At 40.6% G+C, this 27,442-nt stretch overlaps 1 protein-coding gene across 4 annotated transcripts in view; it reads left to right on the top strand.

The window, feature by feature from the left end:
• Positions 1-20,446, top strand: part of TRAF5 (TNF receptor associated factor 5) — a 36,864-nt gene extending 16,418 nt beyond the window's left edge. For 2 of the 4 annotated variants that reach the window (XM_074947130.1, XM_074947129.1), the window contains exons 4-13: positions 8,486-8,710; positions 10,707-10,764; positions 12,113-12,214; positions 13,060-13,224; positions 13,975-14,052; positions 14,442-14,516; positions 14,775-14,867; positions 16,270-16,410; positions 16,989-17,157; positions 18,466-20,446. In XM_074947130.1, the coding sequence (XP_074803231.1) occupies positions 8,496-8,710; positions 10,707-10,764; positions 12,113-12,214; positions 13,060-13,224; positions 13,975-14,052; positions 14,442-14,516; positions 14,775-14,867; positions 16,270-16,410; positions 16,989-17,157; positions 18,466-19,043 (1,674 nt within the window). In that variant the 5' untranslated portion in view covers positions 8,486-8,495 and the 3' untranslated portion in view covers positions 19,044-20,446. Of the gene's footprint in view, positions 1-8,485; positions 8,711-10,706; positions 10,765-12,112; positions 12,215-13,059; positions 13,225-13,974; positions 14,053-14,441; positions 14,517-14,774; positions 14,868-16,269; positions 16,411-16,988; positions 17,158-18,465 lie in introns of those variants that run through there. The other 2 variants (XM_074947131.1, XM_074947132.1) reach the window with 2 other exon arrangements.
• Positions 20,447-27,442: the final 6,996 nt, after the last annotated feature.

Genomic DNA, 27,442 nt, shown 5'->3' with positions numbered 1-27,442 from the left:
GGGAAACTTGGCCTTTATATGATCCTATATGTGCTTTGACTGCATTGGATCAAGAAACGTCTTAGCTGAGATTTCTGATGGCAGACTTGCATATTGAAAGTACTCCTCCCTGCACACTTGGACTTTTTAAATTTTCTCTGAACATGTAAGCATTGCTGAAATGGAGCAGAAGCCTTCATGAAGAAAAGAGGTGTGTGAGAGGGGTGAATATAGTTTTAGTATTTTACCTTGCTAAAAGTAACGCTCTTCAGATCTTATGTGTGCATCTTAAAGATGCCTGAGGAAGGGAATATGTTAATTCCAGCAAAGTAGTTGAAAGCTATTGGTGAAATAAAAGAATGCTTTTCAGAAGGAGATAGAGACTAGTGCTGTTGAATTAATTAGCAAAGAGATTTATGAATGAGTTTTTGGATTTGACTTTGGATCACAATTGCATTTCTAGTTAAATGTATTCTTTAAGGTTTTTGTTGGTAAAATCAGGCTTGTGATATTCTTTTATCACTGATTTGTGTGTTTATGTATTGACATTACTGGATACGACACAGCTATTGGTAGCCCATATGGGAAGAATTTATCTTCTTGTTTGACATTGTCTCTATGTCGGTCTAGGTGAAGGAACTTTGTTTCAGGTGTGGGGGTTGAGGGGTTGAAGATGGTGAAATTTGGGTTCTGGATGTGTTTAGAAAAGAGGTGTGGGATCTGAACATGGGATTGGGAACTGGGAACTCCACAATCCTAATCTCAGTTCTGACATTGACTCCTGTGACCATTAGGCAAATTGCTTGGGCCAAAATTTTCAAAAGTGCCCATTAATTTTCAGTGCTTTAAATGTTTTTAAAATATTCATTTTGAGACACCCGGGGCCTGGTTTTTGCCCCAAACTCCCACTGACTTCAGTCAAATTGTGAGTACGTGGCATTTCTAAAAATTGGATCCTAGGTGTTGCAACTTAGGTCCCACAAATTAGTGGATGCTCTTGATAATTTGGACCTTAATCTCTCTGCCTTGATTTTTCCATCTGTAAATTGAGGCTATTAACACCTCTGACTCATGGGTGTTATTAAATTGACTTCATTAGTGTGCGTAGAGCACGTTGAATATGAAAAGCACTATGTAGGTCAGGGGTGGGCAAACTACAGCCCGGGGGCCACATCTGGCCCTTCAGACATTTTAATCCAGCCCTAGAGCGCCCACCAGGAAGCAGGGTCCGGGGCTTGCCCCGCTCCGCACAAACTGGGGTGCCGCGCAGCTCCCAGAAGCAGCGGCACGACCCCACTCCGACTCCTACATATAGGGGCAGCCAAGGGGCTTGGCATGCTGCCCCCGCCCCAAGCACCACCCCCACAGCTCCCATTGGACAGGATCCACTGCCAATGGGAGCTGCAGGGGCGGCGTCTATGGATGGAACAGCATGCAGAGCTGCCTAGCTGCGCCTCCGCATAGGAGCTGGAGGAGGGACATGCCGCTGCTTCTGGGAGCTGCTTGAGGTAAGTGCCGCCTGAAGCCTGCACCCCTGACCCCCTCCCCTGCCCCATCCCTGATCCCCCTCGTGCCCTCCTAACCCCTGGGTCCCAGCCCAGAGCATCCTCTTGCACCCCAAACCTTCATCCCCAGCCCCACCCCAGAGCCTGCACCCCCAGCCAGAGCCCTCACCCCACCCCGACCCCCTGCCCCAGCCCGGAGCCCCCTCCTGCACACTGAACTCCTCATTTCTAGACCCACCACAGAGGCCGCACCCCCAGCCGGAGCCCTCGCCCACTCCCGCATCCCAACCCCCAATTTTGTGAGCATTCATGCCCCGTCATACAATTTCCATACCCAGATGTGGCCCTTGGGCCAAAAAGTTTGCCCGTCCGTGATGTAGGTGCTAGGCATTGTAATAACCTTGTACTACAGTCTCATCCTCATCTCCACTGACAGCTTAACTTCAGTATCCAGAAAGATAATGAAGCAAATAAGTAAGCAATCAATTTGCAAACATCGGGAAGAAAATAAGGTGATAAGTAACAGAAAGCATGGATTTGTCAAGAACAAATCATGTCAGACCAACCTAATAGCTTTCATTTACAGGGTAACAAGCCTTGTGGATAGGGAGGAAGCAGTAGATATGGTATATCTTGACTTTAGTAAAGCTTTTGATACTGTCTCGCATGACCTTCTCATAAACAAACTTGGGAAATACAATCTTGACAGAGCTACTATAAAGGTGTGTGCATAACTGGTTAGAAAACCATTCCCAGAGAGTAGTTATCAGTGGTTCACAGTCAAGCTGGAAGGGCATAATGAGTGGGGTCCCACAGGGATCAGTTCTGGGTCCGGTTCTATTAAATATCTTCATCAATCATTTAAATAATGGCATAGACAGTACACTTATAAAGTTTGTGGATGATACCAAGCTGGGAGGGGTTTCGAGTACTTCGGCGAATAGGATTAAAATTCAATATGATCTGGACAAACTGGAGAAATGGTGTGGAAAAAAAAATAGGCTGAAATTCAAGAAGGACAAATGCAAAGGACTCCACTTAGGAAGGAACAAGCAGTTGCACACATACAAAATGGGAAATGACTGCCTAGGAAGGAGTACTGCAGAAAGGGATCTGGGGGTCATAGTGGATCACAAGCTAAATATGAGTCAACAGTGTAACACTGTTGCAAAAAAAGCGAACATCATTCTGTGATGTATTAGCAGGAGTGTTGTCAGCAAGACATGAGAACTAATTCTTCTGCTGTACTCCATGCTGATTAGGCCTTAACTGGAGTATTGTGTCCAGCTTTGAGAACCACATTTCAGGAAAGATGTGGACAAATCAGAGTAAGTCCAGAGAGAAGCAACAAAAATGATCAAAGGTCTAGAAAATATGACTTATGAGTGAAGATTGAAAAAAAAATTGGGTTTGTTTAGTCTGGAGAAGAGAAGACTGAGAGGAGACTTGATAACAGTTTTCAAGTACATAAAAGGTTGTTACAAGAAGAAGGGGGGGAAAATAATCTTCTTAACCTTTGAGGATAAGACAAGAAGCAATGGGTTTAAATTGCAGCAAGGTGGACATTAGGAAAAACTTCTTGTCAGGGTGGTTAAGCACTGGAATAAATTGCCTAGGGAGGTTATGGAATCTCCATCATTGGAGATTTTTAAGAGCAGGTTGGACAAACACCTGTCAGGGATGGTCTAGAAAATACTTAGTCCTGCTATGAGTGCAGGGGACTGGACTAGATGACCTCTCGAGGTCCCTTCCATTCTTATGATTCAGTGTTACATAGGGAGGTTTAGGAATAGCTGTGGCTGTAACTCCAGGGTGTTTTCATGACACTGATTATATTCATTCTGTGGGCTTTCTGTTTCAAGCCTTGACCTTTCTCTCTTGAGTGTATTTACCAATAACTTTATTGTCTGGAAGCTATTCTTCTATTCACTGTTCTGTGCTAAGATTTATTTGATATTAAACTATACCATGCTGGAGACCTCTGGCTATTTTTGCTTAGAGACTTCTTGTTGTGTTTTTTTTGTTGACTATTTTTAGTTTGGTTAACATTTTTCTTATTTAATTTCATGAGATGAGTGGACTGTAATGCCTGCATGTTGGATAATTTCCTGTGTTGGCTTTAAATATCTCTTACTTCAGGGGGTTTCAAATGTGTAGAGACTTCCATATGAGGAAAAATTGAAAAGATTAGTTTAGAGCAGTGTTTCTCAACTTTTCCAGGTTGGCCACCGCTTATTTTAAGTTAAAAATAATAATAATAATAATTAATAATAATCACATTTGCTATAAAAGTAAGAAAAAATGTCAGTTACTATATTTGACCCCACAAATATAGAAGGTTGTGGCCACCCCAAATTTGTTTTTGAAATGTTATTTTCCTGGCGTATAGGAAATGTGATAAAATTTTCAGCCCCTTGCTTTCCTTTCATTGCCCAGTGGTTGAGAAACACCGGTTCAGAGGAGACCTTAAAGAGGTATATAAAATACTGAACGGCATAGATAAGCTGGGCAAAAATATTACAAGAGAAGATAAATATAAGAGTACAGTCAATGTAAAGGCCAAAAAAAAATTTAAACTCCTACAAAGAGGTGGTGGTGCTTTTTGAACACAACATACAGTTAACTGTGGAATTAATCACCATTAAAGATTGCTTAGTCCAGGAGCATAGTAGGATTCAAAAAAGCATTGGACACATACATAGATAATGAGAGGGGTTAAAAAAATCATAGGAGAAAAGTTTCAGGGCACTCTAGCCACTAACTGAAGAGGGTAGTAATAAAACTGCCCTGCTAGAAATTTATTCCATGCTTGGCCCTTGTGGTGATTCTTGCACTTTCCTCTGAAGCAGCTGGTACTGTTGTCTAGTCCAGTATCCTGTACAATCAAACCACGGGTCTGGCAATTCTTCTGTTCTGCATTTTTATGTCTCTGATTAATGGCAGAAAAGCAAAATTGTTCCTGGTCAAGGTTTCAGTGCCAGAGAAGTAGGAAGTCCATTTTCAGAGGGAAAAGGATCAGCAATTGTAAAATAAATGGAGAGAAATGGAAAATTGTCCCTAGGTTGAAACAGAAGACTGTTCATTGGGGTGACTAAACAGAGCAATCTGCAAGGATGATTTTGTACACAAGCAGTTCCATATGTACTATATATATTTTACTGTATACCAGTGGTTCTCAAACTGTGGGTTGGGACCCCAAAATGGGTCGGGACCCCATTTTAATAGGGTCGCCAGGGCTGGCTTAGACTTGCTGGGCCCAAAGCCCCACCACCCAGGGCCAAAGCTGAAGCCCGAGGGCTCAGGTTACATGCCCCATGCATGGGGCTGAAGCCCTTTGGCTTTGCCCCTCACCCCCCTCCCACTTCCCTCCGCCCAGGGCAGCAGGGCTCGTGCGGGCTCAGGCTTCAGTTCCCCATCCTGCGGTCGTGTAGTAATTTTTGTTGTCAGATGGGGGTCACGGTGCAGTACAGTTTGAGAACCCCTGCTAAAGCTTTATGCTTGTGTAGTGTTGTTAGGGCTTATATCCCCTGTGGGTTGCAGCCATTAGGTTATGCCTGATTGGAGACACTTGTGTAAGTCTGACGTTCCATCTAAATGAAGGCAAAGGGGCTGAGATGAATTTGGCACTTTAAATGTAATGTAAATATCAGAAGTAGGACACTGACCTGTGAAGAGAATGAAAATGTTTATCATGAAATCATTGTTTTTTTAATCTCACACTCTTAATTGCCTTTAACATTCTATTTTAAACTTTTGGTTAATTTTACCTACTGAACCTGAGCTGGAAAGTGGTATGGTTTTGTCTCCGTTTTCTGTAATAGTATATCCACACTAGAGGGGCTTCTCGGGTCAGAATTATGTTGCAGAATTAAACACATAGTAGTGGTATATCACTTATTGCAGTAGTCAGATTATCAGAGTTTACGTTTTGGGCCCAGTCCTACCCCCACTGAAGTGAATGAAAAGACTCCCAATGGCTTCATAGGATCTGGATTCAGCCCTTTAAGAGCTGCTTGTGCCACTAAGAATTTCATGAAAACTCAAAGAACAGCAAAAATACACAAAATGTATCTGAACAGAAAGTGGTTAAGGGGTAGGGGATAACTGTGGAAGAGAAATAATGTGCCACAGTACAGCCATAAAAAGGAATCCTGCCAACAAGATATGATAGAAGTAGGGCTGTTGATTAATCACAGTTAACTCACGTGATTAACTAAAAAAAATTAATCATGATTAAAAAATTAATCATAATTTTAATCGCACTGTTAAACAATAAAGTTCAATTGAAATTTATTACATATTTCTGGATGTTTTTCTACATTTTCAAATATATTGATTTCAGTTACAACACAGAATACAAGTGTACAGTGCTCACTTTATATTATTATTTTTTATTTTAAATATTTAAAACAATGTAGTACTTTAGAGCCTACAAGTCCACTCAGTCCTACTTCTTGTTCAGCCGATCGCTATCACAAACAAATTTGTTTACATTTATGGGAGATAATGCTGCCCACTTCTTATTTACAATATCACCTGAAAGTGAGACCAGGCGTTCGCATGGCACTTTTGTAGTAGGCATTGCAAGGTATTTACGTGCCAGACATGCTAACCATTCGTATGCCCCTTCATCCTTCAACCACCATTCCGGAGGACGTGTTTCCACAGTGATGATGCTCGTTAAAAAAAAATCATGCATTAATGAAATTTGTGAATTAACTCCTTGGTGGAGAATTGTATGTCTCCTGCTTTGTGTTACCTGCATTCTGCCATATATTTCATGTTATAGCAGTCTCAGATGATGACCCAGCACAAGTTGTTCATTTCAAGACCACTTTTACTGCAGATTTGACAAAACACAAAGAAGGTACCAATGTGAGATTTCTAAGGATAGATACAGCACTCAACCCAAGATTTAAGAATCTGAAGTGCCGTCCAAAATCTGAGAGGGACCAGGTTGGAGCATGCTTTCAGAAGTCTTAAAAGAGCAACATTCTGATGTGGAAACTACAGAACCCGAACTACCAAAAGAAGAAAATCAACCTTCTGCTGGTGGCATCTGACTCAAATGATGAAAATGAACATGCATTGGTCCACGCTGCTTTGGATCGTTGTTGAGCAGAACCCATCATTGGTGTGGACACATGTCCTCTGGAATGGTGGTTGAAGTATGAAGGGACATAGGAATTTTTAGCACGTCTGGCACGTAAATATCTTGTGAAACCAGCTACAACGATGCCATGTGAACGCCTGTTCTCGCTTTCAGGTGACGTTGTAAACAAGAAGCGGGCAGCATTATCTCCCTAAATGTAAACAAACTTGTTTTTCTGAGCAATAGCTGAACAAGAAGTAGGACTGCATGAACTTGTAGGCTCTACACTTTTACATTGTTTTGAGTGGAGTTATTTTTTGTACATAATTCTACATTTTTAGGTTCAACTTTCATGACAAAGAGATTGTACTACAGTACTTGTATAAGGTGAATTGAAAAATACTATTTCTTTTGTTTTTTACAGTGCAAATATTTGTAATGAAAATTAAATATAAAGTGAGCACTGTACACTTTGTATTTTGTGTTGTAATTGAAATCAAGTATATTTGAAAATATAGAAAACATCCAAAAATATTTAAATACATGATATTCTGTTATTGTTTAACAGCACAATTAATCATGATTAATTTTTTTAATTGCTTGACAGCCCTGGGCAGCACCTAAGATCTTGGCTGAGTTTCTTACACAATGATATACAGTAAGGTAACTTGTATATCGGTGTTGCCCTAAGGACAGTGCTGTAAAAGAAAAGTAAACACTTTAATTACCTTACCATAAACCATGTTTCCATGAGTTAGTTGTGCTCTATGCTATGAGTAAGGAAGAAGATGGAAAAATGATCAATAGAGTGTGTTGTGAGTGAACTTGTCATTTAAATGTAGGTTAATATGATGGGTGTATTCTACTGCTACACACATCCCATAACTAAATGTATTTAATTAGGTTAACATCACTACGTAAACTTCTCTGTTGGTCAGTAAACAGGAGCAGAAAAAAAATAAATTCTTATGTATGTTGCGTCTTAAGGGATGAAAATTGCACTGGTTCAAGGGTAAGGATTTGCTATTATCAGTCCGAGACCCATTGCCCTAGACTGAGGGACCTGACACAGATTTAAGGTCTGATGATTTTTATTTATTTATTTATTTTGGTGAACCATTTAGGCTCGAAATTGATGGTGTATCTATTTCAAACCCTGATAAGACTGAGAGAGAAAAAATTGAAGTTACGATTCTGATTTGCAATCTTGCTTTTCTCCCTACTTCTTTTCAAACATGACTAATGCAGTTAATAACATACAAATAACTAACTAAAGTAAGATTCTGAAAAATAGAATTCTAGCCTCCTGGTGTAAATCGGTGATCAATCAGAAAGAGAAGTATCGGGTCCCAAGTCTTTGATCTCTGTCAAATCTGTACTTATGGTAAAGTCATCATTCTTTCTTCCAGTTGCTGTGAAGCATGGTGAGACATTACTCTTTTTGAACTAGTTTAAATGAATTAGTAAAGGTGTGTGGGCTCAAATCCAAGGCATTTTTATTACTGTATGTAAAGTTTTGATGCCTGGGACTTGTAGGACCAAGTTACGCCTAATTGAAGTCTGTGGCAGTTTTGCTTGAGTAAGGATTGCAGGATCTAGCACGAGAACTAGGGAAAAGTAACCTCCTTTGTGTTGGGGAGAAATTTTCAGACTGTGAACCTCTTCACAGTCATAAACGTTGGTGCTAGCTCTGAAATAAATCATTCCTCATTCTGGAGTACCGTGATGATATTTTTTGTACTGCTGTCTAGTAACTGATCCTGCATTCGAATCTGAAATCCGTATTGAAGTCTACGGCAAGAGAATGAGTCCAAAAACACATTAATGTTCATCTTGCAAACTGTAGTGGAGGTGATTTTACTGGTCATAAAGGAACTTAAATTGAAACTTTTTGTCCTTGGCTTTCCAGTACAGCTTCCATGGCCTCTGAAGAACTTACTGGTCTCTCAAACATCTTCGCACGCCAGAATTCCACCAGCGGCATTTCTCTAGACTTTGAACCTGACACTGACTACCACTTTGTTGAAACCTTAGAAGAACGGTACAAATGTGCCTATTGCCACTTAGTCCTTCACAATCCTCACCAGACAGGATGTGGTCACAGATTTTGCCAGCATTGTATTATTTCTCTGAGGTAAGAACAATACAGTTCTCTCTCTTCCCTCTACAAATAATTCCCCCCAACAATTAACAATAGTCAACATCTTTCAAAAGTCAACACCAAATGCCATAACAATATTAAAGGACTTAATCCAAAGCCAATGGAATTCAACAGAAAAATTCATTGACTTCAGTGGGCTTGGGCTCAATAACAAACCTCATAACAAATCTTATGAGATGCGTGTGTAAAGTACGTAGTCTCTGTTGGTGTAGCAGGTTGGCAATGTTAGCCTGAAACACTCCAATCTGGTAGCAGCTGTTGATCAGACTGGGGGAAGGCTTAAGTTAGTTCTGCTGACTCACAGAGGCTGGCAACTTGCTACCTTTCTGAGGCATTCTCTAAACGTAAAAGTTATATTGATCTAATTAAATCGGTTTAGAAACTGATGTGTGTACGCAGAAGGGGGAAGTACATCAGTTTACCTCAGATTCTGTATCGATTTAACTAAATCTATTTAACTCTTGTGTGTAGACAAGACCTCAGCTATATGGGAGACTAGAAAGAATCTAGGGGGGTGAGTGAGTCTCGAGGTAGGCAACCCTAGGTGTGGTCAAACCCACACAATAGGATTGAGCTGAACTTTATACTTTATTCTGGTTAATTTCTCTGTTATAATAAAACCAAACCCCAGGAAGGGGACAAGTTTGGACTCTACTCAGTATGTGGACTGTATTTGAAAGCAGACCGGGAATGGCACCTACTCCCATTGGCTAAAGGTACATGTGTCTTGAGATACAATCTGTCGTTTGGGGATCAAGGAGTGTGTACATGTGTGTATGTGTTTGGGTTTTTTGTTTTTTTTTTAAAAAGGTCCCGAGTACAGTTTGGATAGGTGGTGGTAAGGAACATGAGGTCTTTCTGGCAATTCAAACAAAGTAAATCATGTTATGGATCTGATGCAATTGTTTTCAGATAAAAATTTTGAGCTTTTATACTATAGAGTATGATAGGTGAGAAACCATCCAGCAGGGTGATTGGGCATAGAACTCCTGTCTGTCACCATGATATCTAGGTGCCTGTTGTTATTTGCGTTAAACAAACAGTAGTTTATATTGGTGGTTAGACTGATCCCGCTCTCACTTGTACTGGTGTGACTCCATTGACTTTAATGGAGTTATACCATTATAAATCTGATGAGAGATCAGAATCAGTCCAATCCTGCAGTCAGCTCACAGTGGTGAAAGGGTCTATTGACTTCATGGGGGGCTCATCAGAGGTAAAAGGGGTTCGTTCACCCACACAAATCTAATTGCACAGTGGGGATACATTGATATATGGTCCTTATATAACTGAAGGTTGGAGTTGGCCATGTAGACTTCGCTGAAACTTTGTTACACATATAGATGTCAGTATCTTTAAATATACTTTTTAATGTTTCATATTTGGTTCTCTTTCTTTTGGATTCTCACTCCTTGGATAATATGTCATTAGGTATTTTGTTTCTTGCCCTTTCTTTTTAGTATTTCTGATAACTTGTTGAGATAGTTCGGCACATTTAAAAGGTCTCAAGCATGGAAGGGAAGGCATTGCTTGAGTTAGGCAAAGGATAATGATCCTTTCACCTACACTGTGAGGTTTTTCCCAAATACAACATCATTTACTAGCAATGTATAGTCATGGGGTAATAAAATTCTGTTAATTAAAAAAATACTTATTAATAACAGGATAAATTTTCCTCATACTAAATGCAGTTCCTACTTAATCTGAGGGTAGAACTTGGCTTTATAATTCTTAGCACAATACATTTTCAAAGTGCTACTCAAACATTTAATCCCCATATGCAGTATTGAAAATTAGCAAGGTGCATTATGGGGCTTTTCCCACTTGTCCCTGAAGCATCTGGTATTGGCCATTAGGATAATGAAGTCGATGAACCTATGGTCTGAATCAGTATGGCCAAGCCTATGTAGAAGGAATTAAGCATTCTGTGAATTAACATTTTTCTGCCCCTTTTTTTTTTTTAATGTAGAGAATTTAATGCAGTACCCACCTGTCCTGTAGACAAAGAAACAATAAAAGCGCATGAGGTAAGAAAAGGAATAATTCTGGTAGTTATGGTTGCTTGGACATCCAGCCTGTAGGGGGGCGGGCTCCAACAGAAGACTAAGATAAAGTAGGGACAAATGCAGCTCTCAGCCTTTAAATGAACCAGGGCATTGCCACCTTCATCTCTGGAAACAATGGGCAAGGACGCTCTGTATTTGGTGGTGATTTGTTAGTGAAGTAAGACATTAATGCCTTACAGCTGGAGCTTTTACCTTACACTCCACTGAATTGTTTCAAAATAAAGCCATCTTAGTACTCTGTTTTGGGAGTCCTGCCTTAAACCCAGTGGTATGTGGCCTATACCCACAGACTTGGTGGACTCATAAGATGTCTCTGGTCTTGAAATGTATTTACAGCAGAGAATAGGTTTCTTATTCTTTTAATCCCGCCTCCTATTCTGGTTATTTAACAGTACTGAGTTTTAACGTAATCTGTCACCTTGCCTATTTTCAATGTAACTCATTAATCCTGCACACTTCTTTTTTTTTGGTATTCTTTTTTTGGGGAAAGGTCACACAATGGCTATTTTTTAAGCCACATCCTTTTAGGAATATATTTATTTGGCCCAGAGTGTGAGCATGAGCCCTCCCTGTACCCATGTGTTTCTGCCAGGACACAGTCCCAGTGGATTTCACATCCCCTACCCAGCAAGGAACTTGGGTATCAGGTTGTGCCCATCATTCCACGTGTTAGGGATGTTGTAGGTATTTCACCCACCATCTTATTCAGTGGATTCATCCCCCGTTTACTGTGTGCATGAGTTGTGGTGGCAACAGTAACACACAAAAAAGATTTGGGACCATTAATATAATAGTAATACTTTGTGCTTGTTATAGTGCTTCTCATTTGAAGATCTCAAAAGAAGGCTGACAGTCTGCTCTGAGAGCTTAATTTAGCTCTCATCCAACAAGTGGAAGATGCTTATGAGCAATGCATTGTATCCCCTCCTCCCAGAAGCTAAAAGCATCACCTCTACAACAGCTTCAGCCCAATGCAGGTCCTAGAATGAAATATCAAGGTTAGCCTCAATCCCAGGTTTCCAAAGCTGCAATACGATAGGTAGCTCAATGCATAATCCATGTAGTCAGCCTGTTTTTATTTCATGCTTCAAAGCATCCCACTGTTGTTCTTAGTCTCCTGGTATTGTCAGTGATTTCCTTTTACCGCTATTCTCAGTATATGTTTTCAGCATGACATTGTTTGGAATCACACTAGCAGCTGGAGTGGACGCCTCTCATTTAAAAGATTTCTTGTGGTAGGTTGCTGTCTTTTGTGTTCTTAATGACACAAGTTCGTAAATTTTGTGATTGTAGATTGCTTCCTTTGCAGGTGTTCAAAGACAATTGCTGTAAAAGAGAAGTTCTCAACTTGCAAGTATTTTGCAAAAATGTTCCTCAATGCAATTCAAAAATAATTCTGGGACGATACCAGGTTAGTGTTAAAGTATCTTTATATATTTATTGGCCAAAATTCTGAAGACTTTAGTCAGTCAAAACTTTGACCTGTCATAAATTAATTTGCTCTTTCCCCTTTAAACTATTGTCATTAGGTTTCAGGGTTATTACAGCATTGAGATTACTGTAACTGGAGTTTGGCCTAAGTACATATGTCTTGATTTGACCTATTCAGTGTACTACTATATGTAAACATGAAACTTAAATACTAAGCCGAACCTGTTGCAGTTGTAAGTCCACATCCGTTATATTTTAAATAATTGGCTTAATAAGGACTCCTGTTAACACACATCCTTTCTCTTTGTGACAATGTCTCTGTCTTTCAGCTGACTCAGTAAGACAGTACTACATTGGGACACATTCAGAAGGTTTCTCTGCTCCTATGAGAGCAAAAACCAGTAATTTTGTTAAAATAAAAGTTAAAATTCTGTAGAAATGGAGAGAAAGGAGACTCAGGCAGGTAGCTGCCACAGTGATTGATGAGCTATGAGGACCTAGAGAAGGAAATATTGCTGCTGCTTGCCAGCATAAATTGTTTCAGTTTGGTTCCTGTTTGAGATATTAACTGGACAAGGAGTGGAAATCAAAGCAAAGGTTCTCTCTGAGTCTTCAGACCTTTCTCTGACTTTAATTGTCAGAGCCATTACTGGGAAAGTGTTGTTTAGTTTTCTTTAACTAAACCTATGTAGTGTCTTAATATCTCTAGCAGACGCTTTGGTATTTAAGTAAGGGCACAATTAACCATAATTCTAGCCTAGTCAGTGCATTCTACACTCATGTGACTTTTAAAGTATGATGGTGTTTTGTTGTTGCATGGCACAGGATCACCTTCAGCAATGCTTATTTGAAAGTGTTCAGTGCACTAATGATGAATGTCAGGATCAGATTCTTCGGAAAGATTTAAAAGATCACCTAAGTCTGCACTGTAAATTCCGAGAAGAAATATGCCAGTACTGTAATCACTATGTGGTTTCAATTCATTTAAAGGTAAGATTGCGAAAGATTTCCTAAAAGTTCAACTGTTTAAATTGCTGTAAAAAAGTTCCAAAGTTGCTATGAGGTTTTATGCTTCTGAAACAAAATTTATTTGAGTATCTGAAGAACATATAATACATGTATTTTATAACAATATTGATAACTGTAGGTACAAAGTTGACATCTGTTCCCTCTAAAAATACTTTTTAAAAAGAAAATTTGTATATTTAAAAATATTATTTCTGACAAATTAGTAATTTTTTTTGTGCGCATGCTGAAGCTAATGGGCCAAATTTATCCTCTCAGTCTGTGGAATTAAATAAAGGACAAATCTGGCCTCAAATGTCTAAATCTGGTTTTTGACTATTTCAGCCAAAATGATTTAGTTGGATCTGAGATCAAGGCTAGGGAAAAGTATGTTGTTTTGCTCATATTAAAAAATTCTGGCAACATTTCCTTTGAGAGGACCTAGGATGCTATGCACGTTTTAGAGGGTTGAATTAAGGTTGCACAAGCAACTTTTAATTCTGGCATTTCCTAACGATTGAGTGCTTGATTTTTGCAACCATAACATTCTTTTAACGTACGTGTGTGTGTGTTTGAGTGCCAACAATGTGTGTATTGATGTAAGTATGTGCTGCTGTGCAGAATATATATCTTGCCTATTCCTTCTTGCATGCACTGTACGATCTTAGAAAAATTGAGTTATTCATGAATAACAAGTATAAGCCATTCCTAATCAATCTTTTTTTTCTCCCCCAGAACCATGAGAAAAATGAATGTCCTGATTTTCCTGTGCCTTGTCTCCACAACTGTTCTCAGATCATTCTGAAAAAGGAGGTATTATTTGTTTTGATCACTTACTGTAAGTTGGCAAATTGTATCGTTTTGTGAAAACTAGAACTTGCATCATAGGCCTCACCGTTCCACATTTGGGATGAATTTGCTTCATTCCTCTAGATGCTGCTTTTGTTTGTTCCTAAAATTGATACATGACCTTATCAAAGCATATCATAGGAACGTGCTATGCTTTGCAGAGCTTTTGCACATTGCATTATTGTAAACCATCTGTCTCGTTTGTTGACACTGATTAATCAGTCTCCATTGTATGTGACAAATGGTATCTTAACATCACTCTGGCCTTTTTGCACCCCTTATGCAGGAGTTTAGGTTCAATGAATGTATTATTCAATAAATTTACCACTACCAATTTGTTTTAATACTTGCAGATGGATAAGCACTTCTGTGTGTGTCCTGAGGCAGAAGTAGATTGTCCCTATAAACAATACGGCTGTCCTGTAAAGGTACTGTAATCTAGACCTCCATATGTACTGTGATTGCGGTTTTCCTCCAAAAGCACTAAAGGGTGGTAGCCTAAGTAACTATTTTTCTGTCCTCTGAGTCCCTTTCAATGTGATTTAAGATATCAAAATAAGCAGGTGGAGCTGTTCATCTGTTTTTGAAGCAGGCAAAGAAACATTTAACCACTTGCCCCAACAGAACTTTCTATTAACAGCTCTGTTCATCTCTCTTTATTTTTTTTTTTACCCTCCCACCCCCAGATTAAAAGAGGAAAGCTTGCAGAACATGAGAACGCTGCTTTGAGGGAACACATGCTACAAATTTTAGACAAGAATTCCAAATTGGAAGAACAGGTAATGAACATATGTAATGAACACTCTTCAACAGTTTTTAACTGGTAAAAGAAAAGTCCAGGTTGCACATGTGTTGGGATTGGCCCAGCCTCCTCTTTAAAGAATATTAAACTTTTCATCCCACATTTTGCAAGCCAGTCAAAAACCTTTTCCAGTGAAGCCAATAAGCTATCAGGGGTTTTCAAACTTCATTGCACTGCGACCCCCTTCTGACAACAAAAATCACTACACGACCCCCCCGGGGGGGGAGCCCGAACCTTGCTGTCCTGGGCAGGGGGGCCAAAGCCAAAGCTGCACTGTCCTGGGTGCGGGCGCCGAAGCCCAAGGGCTTCAGCCCCAGATGGGGAGCCTGTAATCTGAGCCCTGCCACCCAGGGGTGAAGCCCTAGGGCTTCAGCCCTGGGCCCCAGAAAGTATAAAGCAAGCCTTGACGATCCCATTAAAGTGAGGTCACAACCCACTTTGGGGTCCTGACCCACAGTTTGAGAATCACTGAGCTAGATTGAACCCCACCCCTGCACTGCACCCTTGTGTATTCACTGCCACTGCTCTCCTTGCTGTTTTTCACCCCAAACTCTCCCTTTGGGGGGAAGGGCTGTGGACATGGCATCCTAAGTTTTGTCTAGGGTTCCATAGTAAATTGGCTGGGGGGGCGGTGGCAAAGATGCAGTTTCAAGGGATAGGTGCCTCGGGGATTCCCAGGCCAGGCCCTGTTTACAGGCAGCACCATCCACTATCTGCAGCCCCTTTCCTCCCAATGGAGAGAAAGTTGCAGCCACCTTGGAATGCCCAGCAACCAGCTGCTCTTTACCCCCAAGAGATGTTCCACTGTTTGGGACCCAGCACCTGGGGCTTGTATCAGCAGAAGCAGATGTAAACCTCAGAATGAATTCAGACCAATATGTGTGTTTATTTAAAAACAAAGGAGCAAAAACAGTAAATGATTCAGAATTCTACAATTAGCACATTACTGCAGTATTAGGAGCCAGTGCTTCCCCCTAACTCATCTGTTACACTGACTAGGTGCCAATAATTTTAGTGCAATGCATTTTTAATCCCTCCTAACACAGTATGGCTCTCTGTCCCCCTCTAGTGGCTAGTCAACATTTGGTGGTCTGAGTCTCCTACAGCATTCGAACTAAAAAATTTGGTTCTTTAGCAAAGCCAATAAACGCTTATGGTTTTTACACACACAGGCAGGGATTCCATCCTCACTTCTGCCCCATCCAGGGATTTTGGGTTAACATTTTGAAACAGGAAAATAGTTGTTATATCTAGGTATGTTGGGGCAGCACATCAATAAACCCTTCCATGTGTACCTATATAGCTTCCATACGTTTTAATCTGTTTCCTGTATGCTTTGGATAGGCTTGAGTTTTCACTCTTCATTTTCCATTGTTTAGATATCTGACCTATATAAGAGTTTGGAATTTAAAGAAATTAAAATCCAACAGCTAGCAGACACAGTTAAAAAGTGTGAAAAGGAATTCAGACAGTTTGCACAGCTGCTTGGGAAAAACAGCAATTTGATGGTAAACACGCAGGTGAGACATTTACTTTATCTTACTGACAAATTGCTTTTTTATGGCCTGGAATACAATTATCCAGCAATAGTTGTAATTAATGCCAGGACAATAACAAACACCAGCTTTCAAAGCCACTTACTGCACGAATTTGGATTGATTTCTGGAGTGCACTGTGCTCCATATATGGATTTAAACCACTATTGTTTTTTAAAATACAATACATACAGCCTTCCCATTATAATTAATATGGGAGCCTGGGAGTTCCATGGGAGTTTGACCAGAGTAAGGTGTGCTGAATAGGACTCATAAGGCCAGTTTCCAATTTCAGTTATGCTGGTGTAAATTAGAGTAATCAAACCAGTTGAGATGAAAGTAGTAAATGGTGAATGGTAATGAATTAGACATTGATTCTTAGTGAATGAATGCTGAATTAATCATGAGGAAATATTTGAAGGATTCCAAAGGCAAATGAGGATATTCTTGAATGTAATGTGTAGTCAATATTACTATTGTACAAAGACATTTTTAAATCTCAAATGAAATGATTAATTTTATTAATGTGTGTTCATTCCCCTCCTCCTGCATTAAACTTGAAGACTCTTGCCAGTCATATTGATAAATCTGCATGGCTGGAAACACAAGTGCGGCAGCTAATACAAATGTCAAACGAGCAGCAAAGTAAATTTGACCTGAGGCCACTGTTGGAGACTATTGAAAATGTAAAGCAGAAGATTTCCTTTATGGAGACATATGATCAGCGTTTAGGTATGCTCGGATTTTTTTGTTTTGTATTTTTTGAGTAAAAACTGGTGTTACTAGAGGCTGTGATGTTGTTTATCTGTTTGGATCACCTTCCCCACCAACTTGTTTGCACAATTAGCCGGATGTGGCTCTTCAAGATGAACATCAGCCTCAACAAAAAGTTTAACCAAAATGATTATGACGTTTCTGTGATAAATGTCCTTGATATTCATGGTGGATGACAGGTAAACCTTTGCAATAACTTGCATTGAGTTGTGCCCTCTCTCCAGCCTTCTTCTGCTGACCATAGTTGGTCATAGTTCTTGGTGCACAGCCCTTTGGGTGACAACGTTTGTAATTGCAGTGGCAGTTATCAAAAAGTGTAATAATCCTACAGTGAAGTTGTTATAGGATTCTGAAGTTAAAAACTTTAGCCTGAGAGAGTCAGGGTAAATTTATTACAGGAAGATTACACTTTTTGGTAACTTCCACTGTGCTAATACTGCTATTTGTTACCCTGTTGTTCCCTTAAATTCCAGTGGGCTGCTTTTGTTGTCGTTAGGTCATGTTCAAGAAATTTATGCACAACAGGGTTCTATGTAAGCTGCTTTTGTTGTGGCAGCCGGTAATGCTCTGCTATTGTAGGACACATGGGGCTTGGTTCTCCTTTCACTTCTATGGTGTTACTCCTCACTCTCACCTGTGAGCTCAGAATTAGGCCCCATAGTGTCAGGTTATTTTCCTGCTACAACCTGAAAATACTAGCATAAATTCTTAGAATAATCAGTGGCACACACTGTGCTGGAGAATGCAAAGAACACCTATGTCAAAGATGACATTCCATTCTTGAAAGTTGTGAATTTATCTGACCTAGAGGAATTATGAAAAGTAACTGGAACACATGACTGTTTTAATTACAAAGAAATGCTTTTTGAATAAATGACTAGAACATGGATGTGTGTATCCAACAGATCTGAACCAAAACCTCGTATAGCTAAACACACCCAGACTTGAAGGAAGTTGAGATCCAAATCCAAACTTTGCATCTCTGTCACATCTCTAAGATGCATGTGTGACGGTAGTCTTCAAATGGGGGTCTTTTGTGCTGGAATTAAGAGGATTCTCTTGACTCAAAGTATGTTAATGGCAGCAGACTCACTGAAATGGCCACTGCCACAAAGTTAATTGTCTTGTGTAGTTCCTGTGATTCCTCAGTTATTTCTAAACTCTGGGCTCTAGCCACATAGTTGTTACGGTCCCCTAGTCTGTAATTCACTTTGTCTCAATCACAATTTTCCCTAACTGGATGTTTCGTGTCTCTTTCTTCCCCAGTTGCTTTGGAAGGCCAGTCCAACAAACATGATGTCCACATCAGTCTTCACAAAGCACAGATCAATAAAAACGAAGAGCGGTTTAAGCTTTTGGAGGGCACATGTTACAATGGAAAACTAATCTGGAAAATCATGGACTACAAGATGAAGAAAAAGGAAGCCATGGAAGGCCGCACTGTCTCTATATTCAGCCAGCCTTTTTATACCAGCCGCTGTGGGTACAGATTATGTGCAAGAGCATATCTGAATGGGGATGGCTCAGGAAAAGGGACGCATGTCTCCCTATACTTTGTAGTGATGAGAGGGGAGTTTGACTCGTTGCTACCATGGCCTTTCAAGCAAAAAGTTACACTTATGCTTCTGGACCAAAGTGGGAAAAAAAATCACATTGTGGAAGTCTTCAGAGCCGACCCTAACAGCAGCAGTTTCAAAAGGCCAGATGGAGAGATGAATATTGCCTCTGGGTGCCCAAGGTTTGTGGCACACACTGTGCTGGAAAATGCAAAGAACACTTATGTCAAAGATGACACTCTGTTCTTGAAAGTTGTTGTGGATTTAACTGACCTAGAGGAATTATGAAGTACCTGGAAGACATGACTGTTTTAATGATAAAGAAATGCTTTCTCTCAGTGACTATTGGCCAATTTCATACAACAGTGAATTGCCACTAGTCCAACTATATTTTTGACTGCATGATAGCTACTGAGTTGCCAAATCACCAATCTTTTCTTTTTTACTTTTTCTGTATCTGGGATCTGTAAGTCCAGTTGGATGGTGTGAACCAAATCAGTCTATTCAAACCAGTATTTTGACTCTGTTCAATATATTTTGGGAATGAATGCTTGGCTCACATCTCAAGACTGGCATTTTAAGATGAAACTGCAGTAGACACTTTGGAACCCAAGCTTGTGGTTCCAGTCACTTACAGACGTTGATAGGGCTCCCATCATAGTGGTGTCTAGGTGCATTTCTTGTGGGTTTGTGAGGGAATCATTTCAACGCTGCCTGAAAATGAAGAGTTGAATCCTGATCCCAGCAGCACCTTGACTTTTAAAAACCGAGGGAGAAAAGCTGAGCCAGGTAGGAAAAACCTAGCCAGGAATTTCAGAGCCCCTAGTTATTGGGAAGTCTGGATGAAGATGTCTTATAGTTCTGGCCTGCTTACTCAGCTGTGCTGAGCAACCACAACTCACATTGATGTCATTAGTGTCCCCTGTGTTCCTGCTCAGTGCTTTGGGCCAGATCCTGATTTGTGCTGAGCATCCCCAGTCCCCATTAGAAGTCAATGGAAGCTGCTGGTGCTTATCACCTCCCAAGATATGGTCGTTATTGGGGTTCTCAGCCCATCTGCTAACCTACAAGAGTAGCAGACCAGCTGAGTCCACTGCTGGAAGGCAGGGGCAAAAGCTTTGAAACTTTTGCTCCTCTTCTGCCTGTGGAGGAAACTTATTTTATTTTATTTTTTTGGTGACTTAGCAGCCCTGCAGTGGCTCAGAACTTTGGAAACTGCACTTGAAGGGTTTCTGCTAACATGAAGCATTCCCCAAAGATGGAGAAAAGAGGATGTGTGTGGAGAAGCATTGCTTTAAATTAGGGCTGCTGATTAATCACAGTTAACTCATGCGATTAACTAAAAAAATTAATTGGATTTAAAAAATTAATCACAATTAATCGCAGTTTTAACTGCACTGTTAAACAATAGAATACCAATTAAAATGTATTAAATATTTTGGGATGTTTTTCTACTATTTTCAACTATATTGATTTCAATTACAACACAGAATACAAAAAGTGTACAGTGCTCCCTTCATATTATTATTTCTGATTACAAATATTTGAACTGTAAAAATTATAAAAGAAACAGTATTTTTCAGTTCACCTCATACAAGTACTGTAGTGCAATCTCTTTATTGTGAAAGTGCAACTTACAAATGTAGATTTTTTTTTTTGTTTCATAACTGCACTCAAAAACAAAACAGTGCAAAATTTTAGAGCCTACAAGTCCACTCAGTTCTACTTCTCGTTCAGCCAATCGCTAAGACAAACAAGTTTGTTTACATTTATGGGAGATAATGTTGTCCACTTCTTATTTACAATGTCACCAAAAAGTAAGAACAGGCATTCGCATGGGACTTTTTAGGTGGCATTGCAAGGTATTTACGTGTCAGATATGCTAAATATGTGTATGCTCCTTCATGCTTCAGCCACCATTCCAGAGGACATGCTTCCATGCTGATGACGCTCGTTAAAAAAACAATGCGTTAACTAAATTTGTGACTGAACTTCTTGGGGGAGAACTGTATGTCTCCTGCTCTATTTTACCCACATTCTGCCATATATTTCATGTTATAGTAGTCTCAGATGATGACTCAGCACATTTTCATTTTAAGAACACTTTCATAGATTCATAGATATTAAGGTCAGAAGGGACCATCATGATCATTTAGTCCGATCTCCTGCACAACACAAGCCACAGAATCTCACCCACCCACTCCTGCGATAAACCTCTCACCTATGTCTGAGCTATTGACGTTCTCAAATCATGGTTTAAAGACTTCAAGGTGCAGAGAATCCTCCAGCAAGTGACCCGTGCCCCATGCTACAGAGGAAGGCAAAAAACCCCCAGGGCCTCTTCCAATCTGCCCTGGAGGAAAATTTCTTCCTGACCCCAAATATGGCGATCAGCTAAACCCTGAGCACATTGGCAAGACTCACCAGCCAGATACCCAGGAAAGAATTCTCTGTAGTTGCAGATTTGACGAATTGCAAAGAAGGTACCAACGTGAGATTTCTAAAGATAGCAACCGCACTTGACCCAAGGTTTAAGAATCTGAAGTGCCTTCCAAAATCTGAGAGGGATGAGGTGTGGCGCATGCTTTCAGAAGTCTGAAAAGAGCAGCACTCCGATGTGGAAACTACAGAACCCGAACCAACAAAAAAGAAAATCAACCTTCTGCTGGTGGCTTTTGACTCAGATGATGAAAATGAACGTGCATCGGTCTGCACTGCTTTGGATTGTTATCGAGCAGAACCCGTCATCAGCATGGACGCATGTCCTCTGGAATGGTGGTTGAAGCACAGAGGGACATATGAATCTTTAGTGCATCTGGCATGTAAATATCCTGTGACACCAGCTACAACAGTGCCATGCAAACACCTGTTCTTGCTTTCAGGTGACATTGTGAACAAGAAGCAGGCAGCATTATCTCCTGTAATTGTAAACAAACTTGTTTCTCTGAGCGATTGGCTGAACAAGAAATAGGACTGAGTGGACTTGCAGGCTCTAAAGTTTTACATTGTTTAATTTTTGAATGCAGGGGTTTTTTTGTACTTAATTCTGCATTTGTAAGTTCAATTTTCATGATAGAGATTGCACTACGGTACTTGTATTATTTTCGTTTTGTACAGTGCAAATATTTGTAATAAAAAATAAAGTGAGCGCTGTAGGCTTTGTGTTCTGTGTTGTAATTGAAATCAATATATTGGAAAATGTGGAAAACATCCAAAAATATTTAAATTGTATTCTATTATTGTTTAACTGTTGGATTAATCACACAATTAATCACTATTAATTTTTTTAATCACATGACAGCCCTACTTTAAATAAAGAATGAGCTTTTCAAAAGTGCTCCACGCCCAGCAGCCCTCAAAAGGAAATGCTAGTTGCTGAGCACTTCTGGAAATCTGACCACTTCATTTATTAGTATTTATATTACCATGGAGCTTTGGGCCGTAGTCATAGAGCAGGACCCCTGTTGTGCTAGGTGCTGTTCAAACACAGAACATAAAGCCTGTGTCTGCCCCAAAGAGCTCACAATCTAGGGGGCCTAACTGCGAGCTTAGTTCTCTTGAAAATTCAGCCCCAACTCTGGGTACTCTGCACTTTAGGAATTTGACCCTCATTTCTTTCAGGCTCGGTTTTGCAGTTCAGATGAAGTGGGAGAGTTAGGAATTTTGCTCTGAGTTCCCTCTCCATTGCAGGTGAATTTATGCCTGGGTATGGGTTTTGGGGAGAAACTGGCTGCATAAACAAGCCAAGTTCAGGCACGGAGGATTACAGGAACAACTATCAAGGAAGGAGTGGGGACAAGTGCATGTGTGCCTTGCAGAAGCTTTATGGACACTTTTAAGAGGGCTCTAATTGTGCATCCTTAATCATTTTGTGGGTACAAGTAATAGAATTTAGATGTCTGTCTTCACTTGCAAATCAGATAGCTAGATATGTAAATTGAATTAGTTGCTCCTGCAACCCAACAGTGGGGGCAAACTTAGAGACTCTTCTGAAAAGGCAACAAGACATCAGGAAGGATTTGGAGTAAGCTTGTGGCGCAAGGACAAAAACCAAAGTGGAGCAAGGACTGTAGGGAACTAGGTAGAAAATGCAGGAAAAGGACAAGAACGGGTAAAATCACTAATGTGCCCTGACATTTCATATGAAAATCTTAATATTGGCTGAATGCTATAGCTTTAGGTAATTCGCACAAAACATGACATTTTTGCCGTCATCGTCTTAGATGAAATTTCCAGACTGGTAGAAATTTAACTTACAGTGTTCTCAGATGGATTATGGGACGTGGTTCAGATAGGCATATTGTTAAAATTGAAAGTTCTCCATGCTGCTACGTTTCCACATCTTTGTGGTATATTTCAATTTTGATGGTACTGTGCCAGTATATATTGGGCCGCTGTGGGGATTATAGATGTTCCCAGGGACAGATGCTATGGGCCAAATTCTGTTATCTGTTGTACAACTGCAACTCTCACTGAGTTTAATAGCTGTTGCACCTGTACTAGAGAGCAGAATTTGATCTTATATCTTTAGTACTTTGTTTTGAAAAGAATGGGTGTGTGTTAAAAAGGTGCAGCATGCTAGAACTTTGTGACCCAACATGGTGCATTAAAGTGGATCTAATGTTGATTTTTTTTACAGTAACATCTGTGCTGTAACTTTCAAAATGATGTAATATGAATAATGACTACTAGGACTGATGGAAGTGATACCTACCACCTGTTTCCATAAAACTACTAGAATGTTAGTAGTAAAATACAGAAAAGTATTATAGAACTCAGAGAGATGGGAGGGCATGGTCTGGACTTGAGCAAGTCACTTAACTCCCTCTGCCTCCATTTCCCCAACTGTAAAATGGGGATAATACTTGCATCACAGGGGTGTTAGAACTAATAGAAAATGTTTGTGAAGTGCTTTGAGCATGCAAAGAACTAAGTATTATCAGAGCTCCATTTCAGATGGTTAGATTAGGTGATGGTTTTGTGATGTTGACAAATGTTTAGTGTGTTCTTGGACAGATTTTGAAGCATGTTAAACTTGCATCCAATCCATATTGCAACCTCTTGTTCTGTAATTGTTGACTATATTTACTTTTTTGCCATGAATATAGTTTTAAAAATAATTTAAAGAAATACATGCTGAAGCACAAGCAACCCATTTTGGGTTTATGGTAACAGCTTTCTTTTAAAAGACTGCCTTTTATAAAGAATTTGCTCAGTAAATTACATTTTTAAGGGTTTTAAGCATTTTAATCAACTTATTTATAAAAGCAGTTGAGAGTTGGGATTTTGTTTTTTCAGGTGTTTTTACTTATAACGTGGAGTTTAGATATCATCCCATTCCTAGTAAGGAAGGAATGTTGCATAGCATAGATGTTAGAGAAAAGACAAGTTGTAACTTGCATGGAAAACACCAAAAACTTTTCAGTGCAAATGTATGATATTTAATGAGTATACAACATTTCTACAACAACATGTGGTATGTTTTTAATGTATTTATTGACCAGATTTTAGCCTTTCTGGATAACTCTTTACTAATATATTGTCATTTTTCTATCCCATTGTCATACCTGTACCAGTAAAATATGTAAAGAATAAACTGAACTTCATCATCCTTCTAAAGTGGTTGTGGCATTAACAACTTCAGGCAGAATTTTTAAACCATTTTTACAGAAGAGAATGGGATACTAGATAGATATTTGCATCCCAGAGTTTTTTGCTATGTATCCAAGAAAGGACACTCCTTTATTACAAAGAAAATGAAAACCACCTTATTTATGTAAGGGTATTTCATATTTTAACATCATAAAGCAGCTGCACATACCAATTTATAATTCATTGCACTGGATTAGACTAGCAATCCATCAGGTCTTGTATTCTGTCTCTGGCAGCAGTTTATACCAGATGCTTTAGGGGAAAGCAGCGGGGGTCCCAGATCATGTGCCGCCATCCTCCACCCTGCCAACACCCAACATTTAGTCAGGGGTATATAGTACAAGGCATGGGCAGGTCCTGGGACATTAATTTTTGTTTACTGCCCATGACCTGTCCATGACTTTCATTTAAAATACCCGTAACTAAAACATAGCCTTAATTATGATGGTACGAACATAAGAATGGCCATACTGGATCAGACCAACGGTCCATCTAGCGCAGCATCCTGTCTTCTGACAGCAGCCAATGTCAGCTGTTTCAGAGGAAATGAACAAAGAACAGGGCAATTATTGAGCTATCCATCCCCTGTTGTAAAGTCCAACCTCCTGGCAATCAGATGCTATGGGACATCCAGAGCTAATAACTATTGCTGGACCTATCCTCCATGAACATGGTAGGATTATCAAAGTAACTTCACTGTTGTACTGTGCCAGCTTCTGGCTTGGCCATGGCAACAGTAAAGTTCACACTTGAATTGCCAGGCTGGAGATAGAAAGTGTTGGGCCCTTCTCCAGTGCAAGAACCAAAGTCTGTCCTCCTTTCTTTCCTGTGGGAGAGAATCCCCATTAAGCTCAATTCTATGACCAGGAATGTACGTGTTGCCCAATCTGCCCAAGAAAGCAGATCCTCAAGGTATCTATGAGAGGCACGCGTGTCAGCTCAGGGCAACTGCACTGGTATGCGCCCTCTGTCATCCAGCAAGGTCACCTAGTATAGGCTTCCAGTTCCCCAACCATCTCCTCTCTTGAATGGAGACATGGGTCTCTCTCACTTCTGACCAGGGTATTTCCAGGCTGCACAGTCCCCTGACTAAATGATGATATTCTCAGCAAAAGACAGGCTGCCCAACCAGGCTTCTTTTGCCTTCTCTTCAGAGACTGTACACCATGTAATTACCACTGATACAGGTCACCACACAGCTCTTTCTAAGCAAGCACACGTCATTCTTAAGGTAAAAGCATAAGAGAAAACACTAAAAATATAGAACCACCTACACGGATGCTAATAAGCTAACTCGAGTTGACCCCCCAACTCCAACGTGGGCTCTGGCAGGTGAGCAGTTCTTCAAAATCCCACATGAGGGTTTTCCTGTGGTTTTGAGTTCGTAACACGCTTTTGTGCAGAACAAGAACCCTCATAACTTTGAGTCATTTATCCAGTTTGGGCCTTTGAAGAGATTGTGAATGGGTAATCACCCAGACAATGGTTTTCTGCACAAGGCGAAAATTCAAAAGGTGAGTGGGGAGTCCTTTGCATTCCCCTCATCCCAAATATTTCTAGGGAAATCCACTTCACATGTATTATCCGAAGGATTTGTTTTAAGTTCCTAATACAACAAAATATTGCATTAGTCAGATTTCCTAGAGAAATTACATATAATTCCATAATAATATATTAGCAATTGCATTTTTAATACAATGGACAACTTTTAAAATACGTACAGAATTAAATTAAACCTTATTGAATTAAGGTTTGTCTAGGTTATTGTGTTGTATGTCAGAGGAAGTTTGGGGCTACATCCACCATTCTAAACAGCTCCCACTCCCCTTACTATGGCTCTAAATATGGGGCATTCAGTGATGCCAGCTGCCTGGACAGACCAGGAAGAAACTGCCAGCTGCTTTAAAAAAAAAAACCAAACCTCTGAAGTAAAGTGGGGATTGAAATAGCCCTTGGATCTTGCCTTTTATCTTTAGAGGTCTCAATGCCATATACATAGCCAGGTAAGCTGCAGGCACGTAGACTGCAATGTTAGCACTGAAAACTAGCTTTGTGCTCCTATTGGGATTTTTTTAGTCATAGTGGCAATCAGTGCATACTCTCAGGTATGTTGTTTGATTACCCTGTGTAAATTCATCAGGAAAAATTCAGACCTGCTGTGAGCAGCCATAGTGACAAACTGTTGTGTAAGATAATTGAGTGGAAAGTGCATTAAAAATGGATATGTGGAAAAGAAACAAGGTACACTGTCCAATTTGGCACTCAGTGCGCTTTTGCCAAGCAATGTAATTTATATGCAGAGGAGAGAGCGCAGCCGGAAAAGCAACTACCGTATGCATACAACAAAGGGGGGAGCCTGCTTTACCTTACAGCTAGGCTCCCAGAGCGGAGATTTTTACTGGTGTCAGTGAACGTCACTTTCACGCCACGGATACACCCATTGCCACTCCGGATCAGCCACGCGCGCAGCCCAAGGCAGCAGCGGGAATTCGGGGCGCTCGAAGGCTGGGGACTGCGTAGGCAGCCAGGTGCTGCTGGTAACGTGTCAGTGGTTGCAAAGCTTAATCTCAGGGCCTGGAGTCACCCCCTAACAACCGCCGTCTGCGCCCGCCGCTGTCAGCCTGTACATCGGTAACAACGGGGGCGGAGGGGGGGGGAGGCTTACAAACAGACGTGGAGCCTCTCCCACAGCAGCCCCGGGGCTCCCGCGCAAGGGGCTGCCGTGGACGGTGTAGGACAAACCCCCCGGGGGGGGAGGGGGAATCTCCCAGGCCCTCCGCGGCTCACGCGCCAGGACGGTTTCCCCGCGGGCCGGGCCGTTGCGAGGGCAGCGGGCGCACACCCGCCACAGCGGGCTAGGCACAAGTAGGACGCGAACCTACAAGCTCATTTGCATACGGCGCCCACTGATTTACCCATTCGCTTCTCGCATAGAGTCCCCGCGGCACGTGGCAGCCGTGACCCCGCCCCCTGCGTTGGCCGCACGCACCACGCGCGAGGTAAACGAGGAGGAGGAGGAGGAGGAAGAAGATCCT

This window comes from Natator depressus, chromosome 3, assembly GCF_965152275.1.
Source record: "Natator depressus isolate rNatDep1 chromosome 3, rNatDep2.hap1, whole genome shotgun sequence".
NCBI classification, from domain to species: domain Eukaryota; kingdom Metazoa; phylum Chordata; order Testudines; family Cheloniidae; genus Natator; species Natator depressus.
This window is presented reverse-complemented; position numbering and strand designations above follow the sequence as displayed.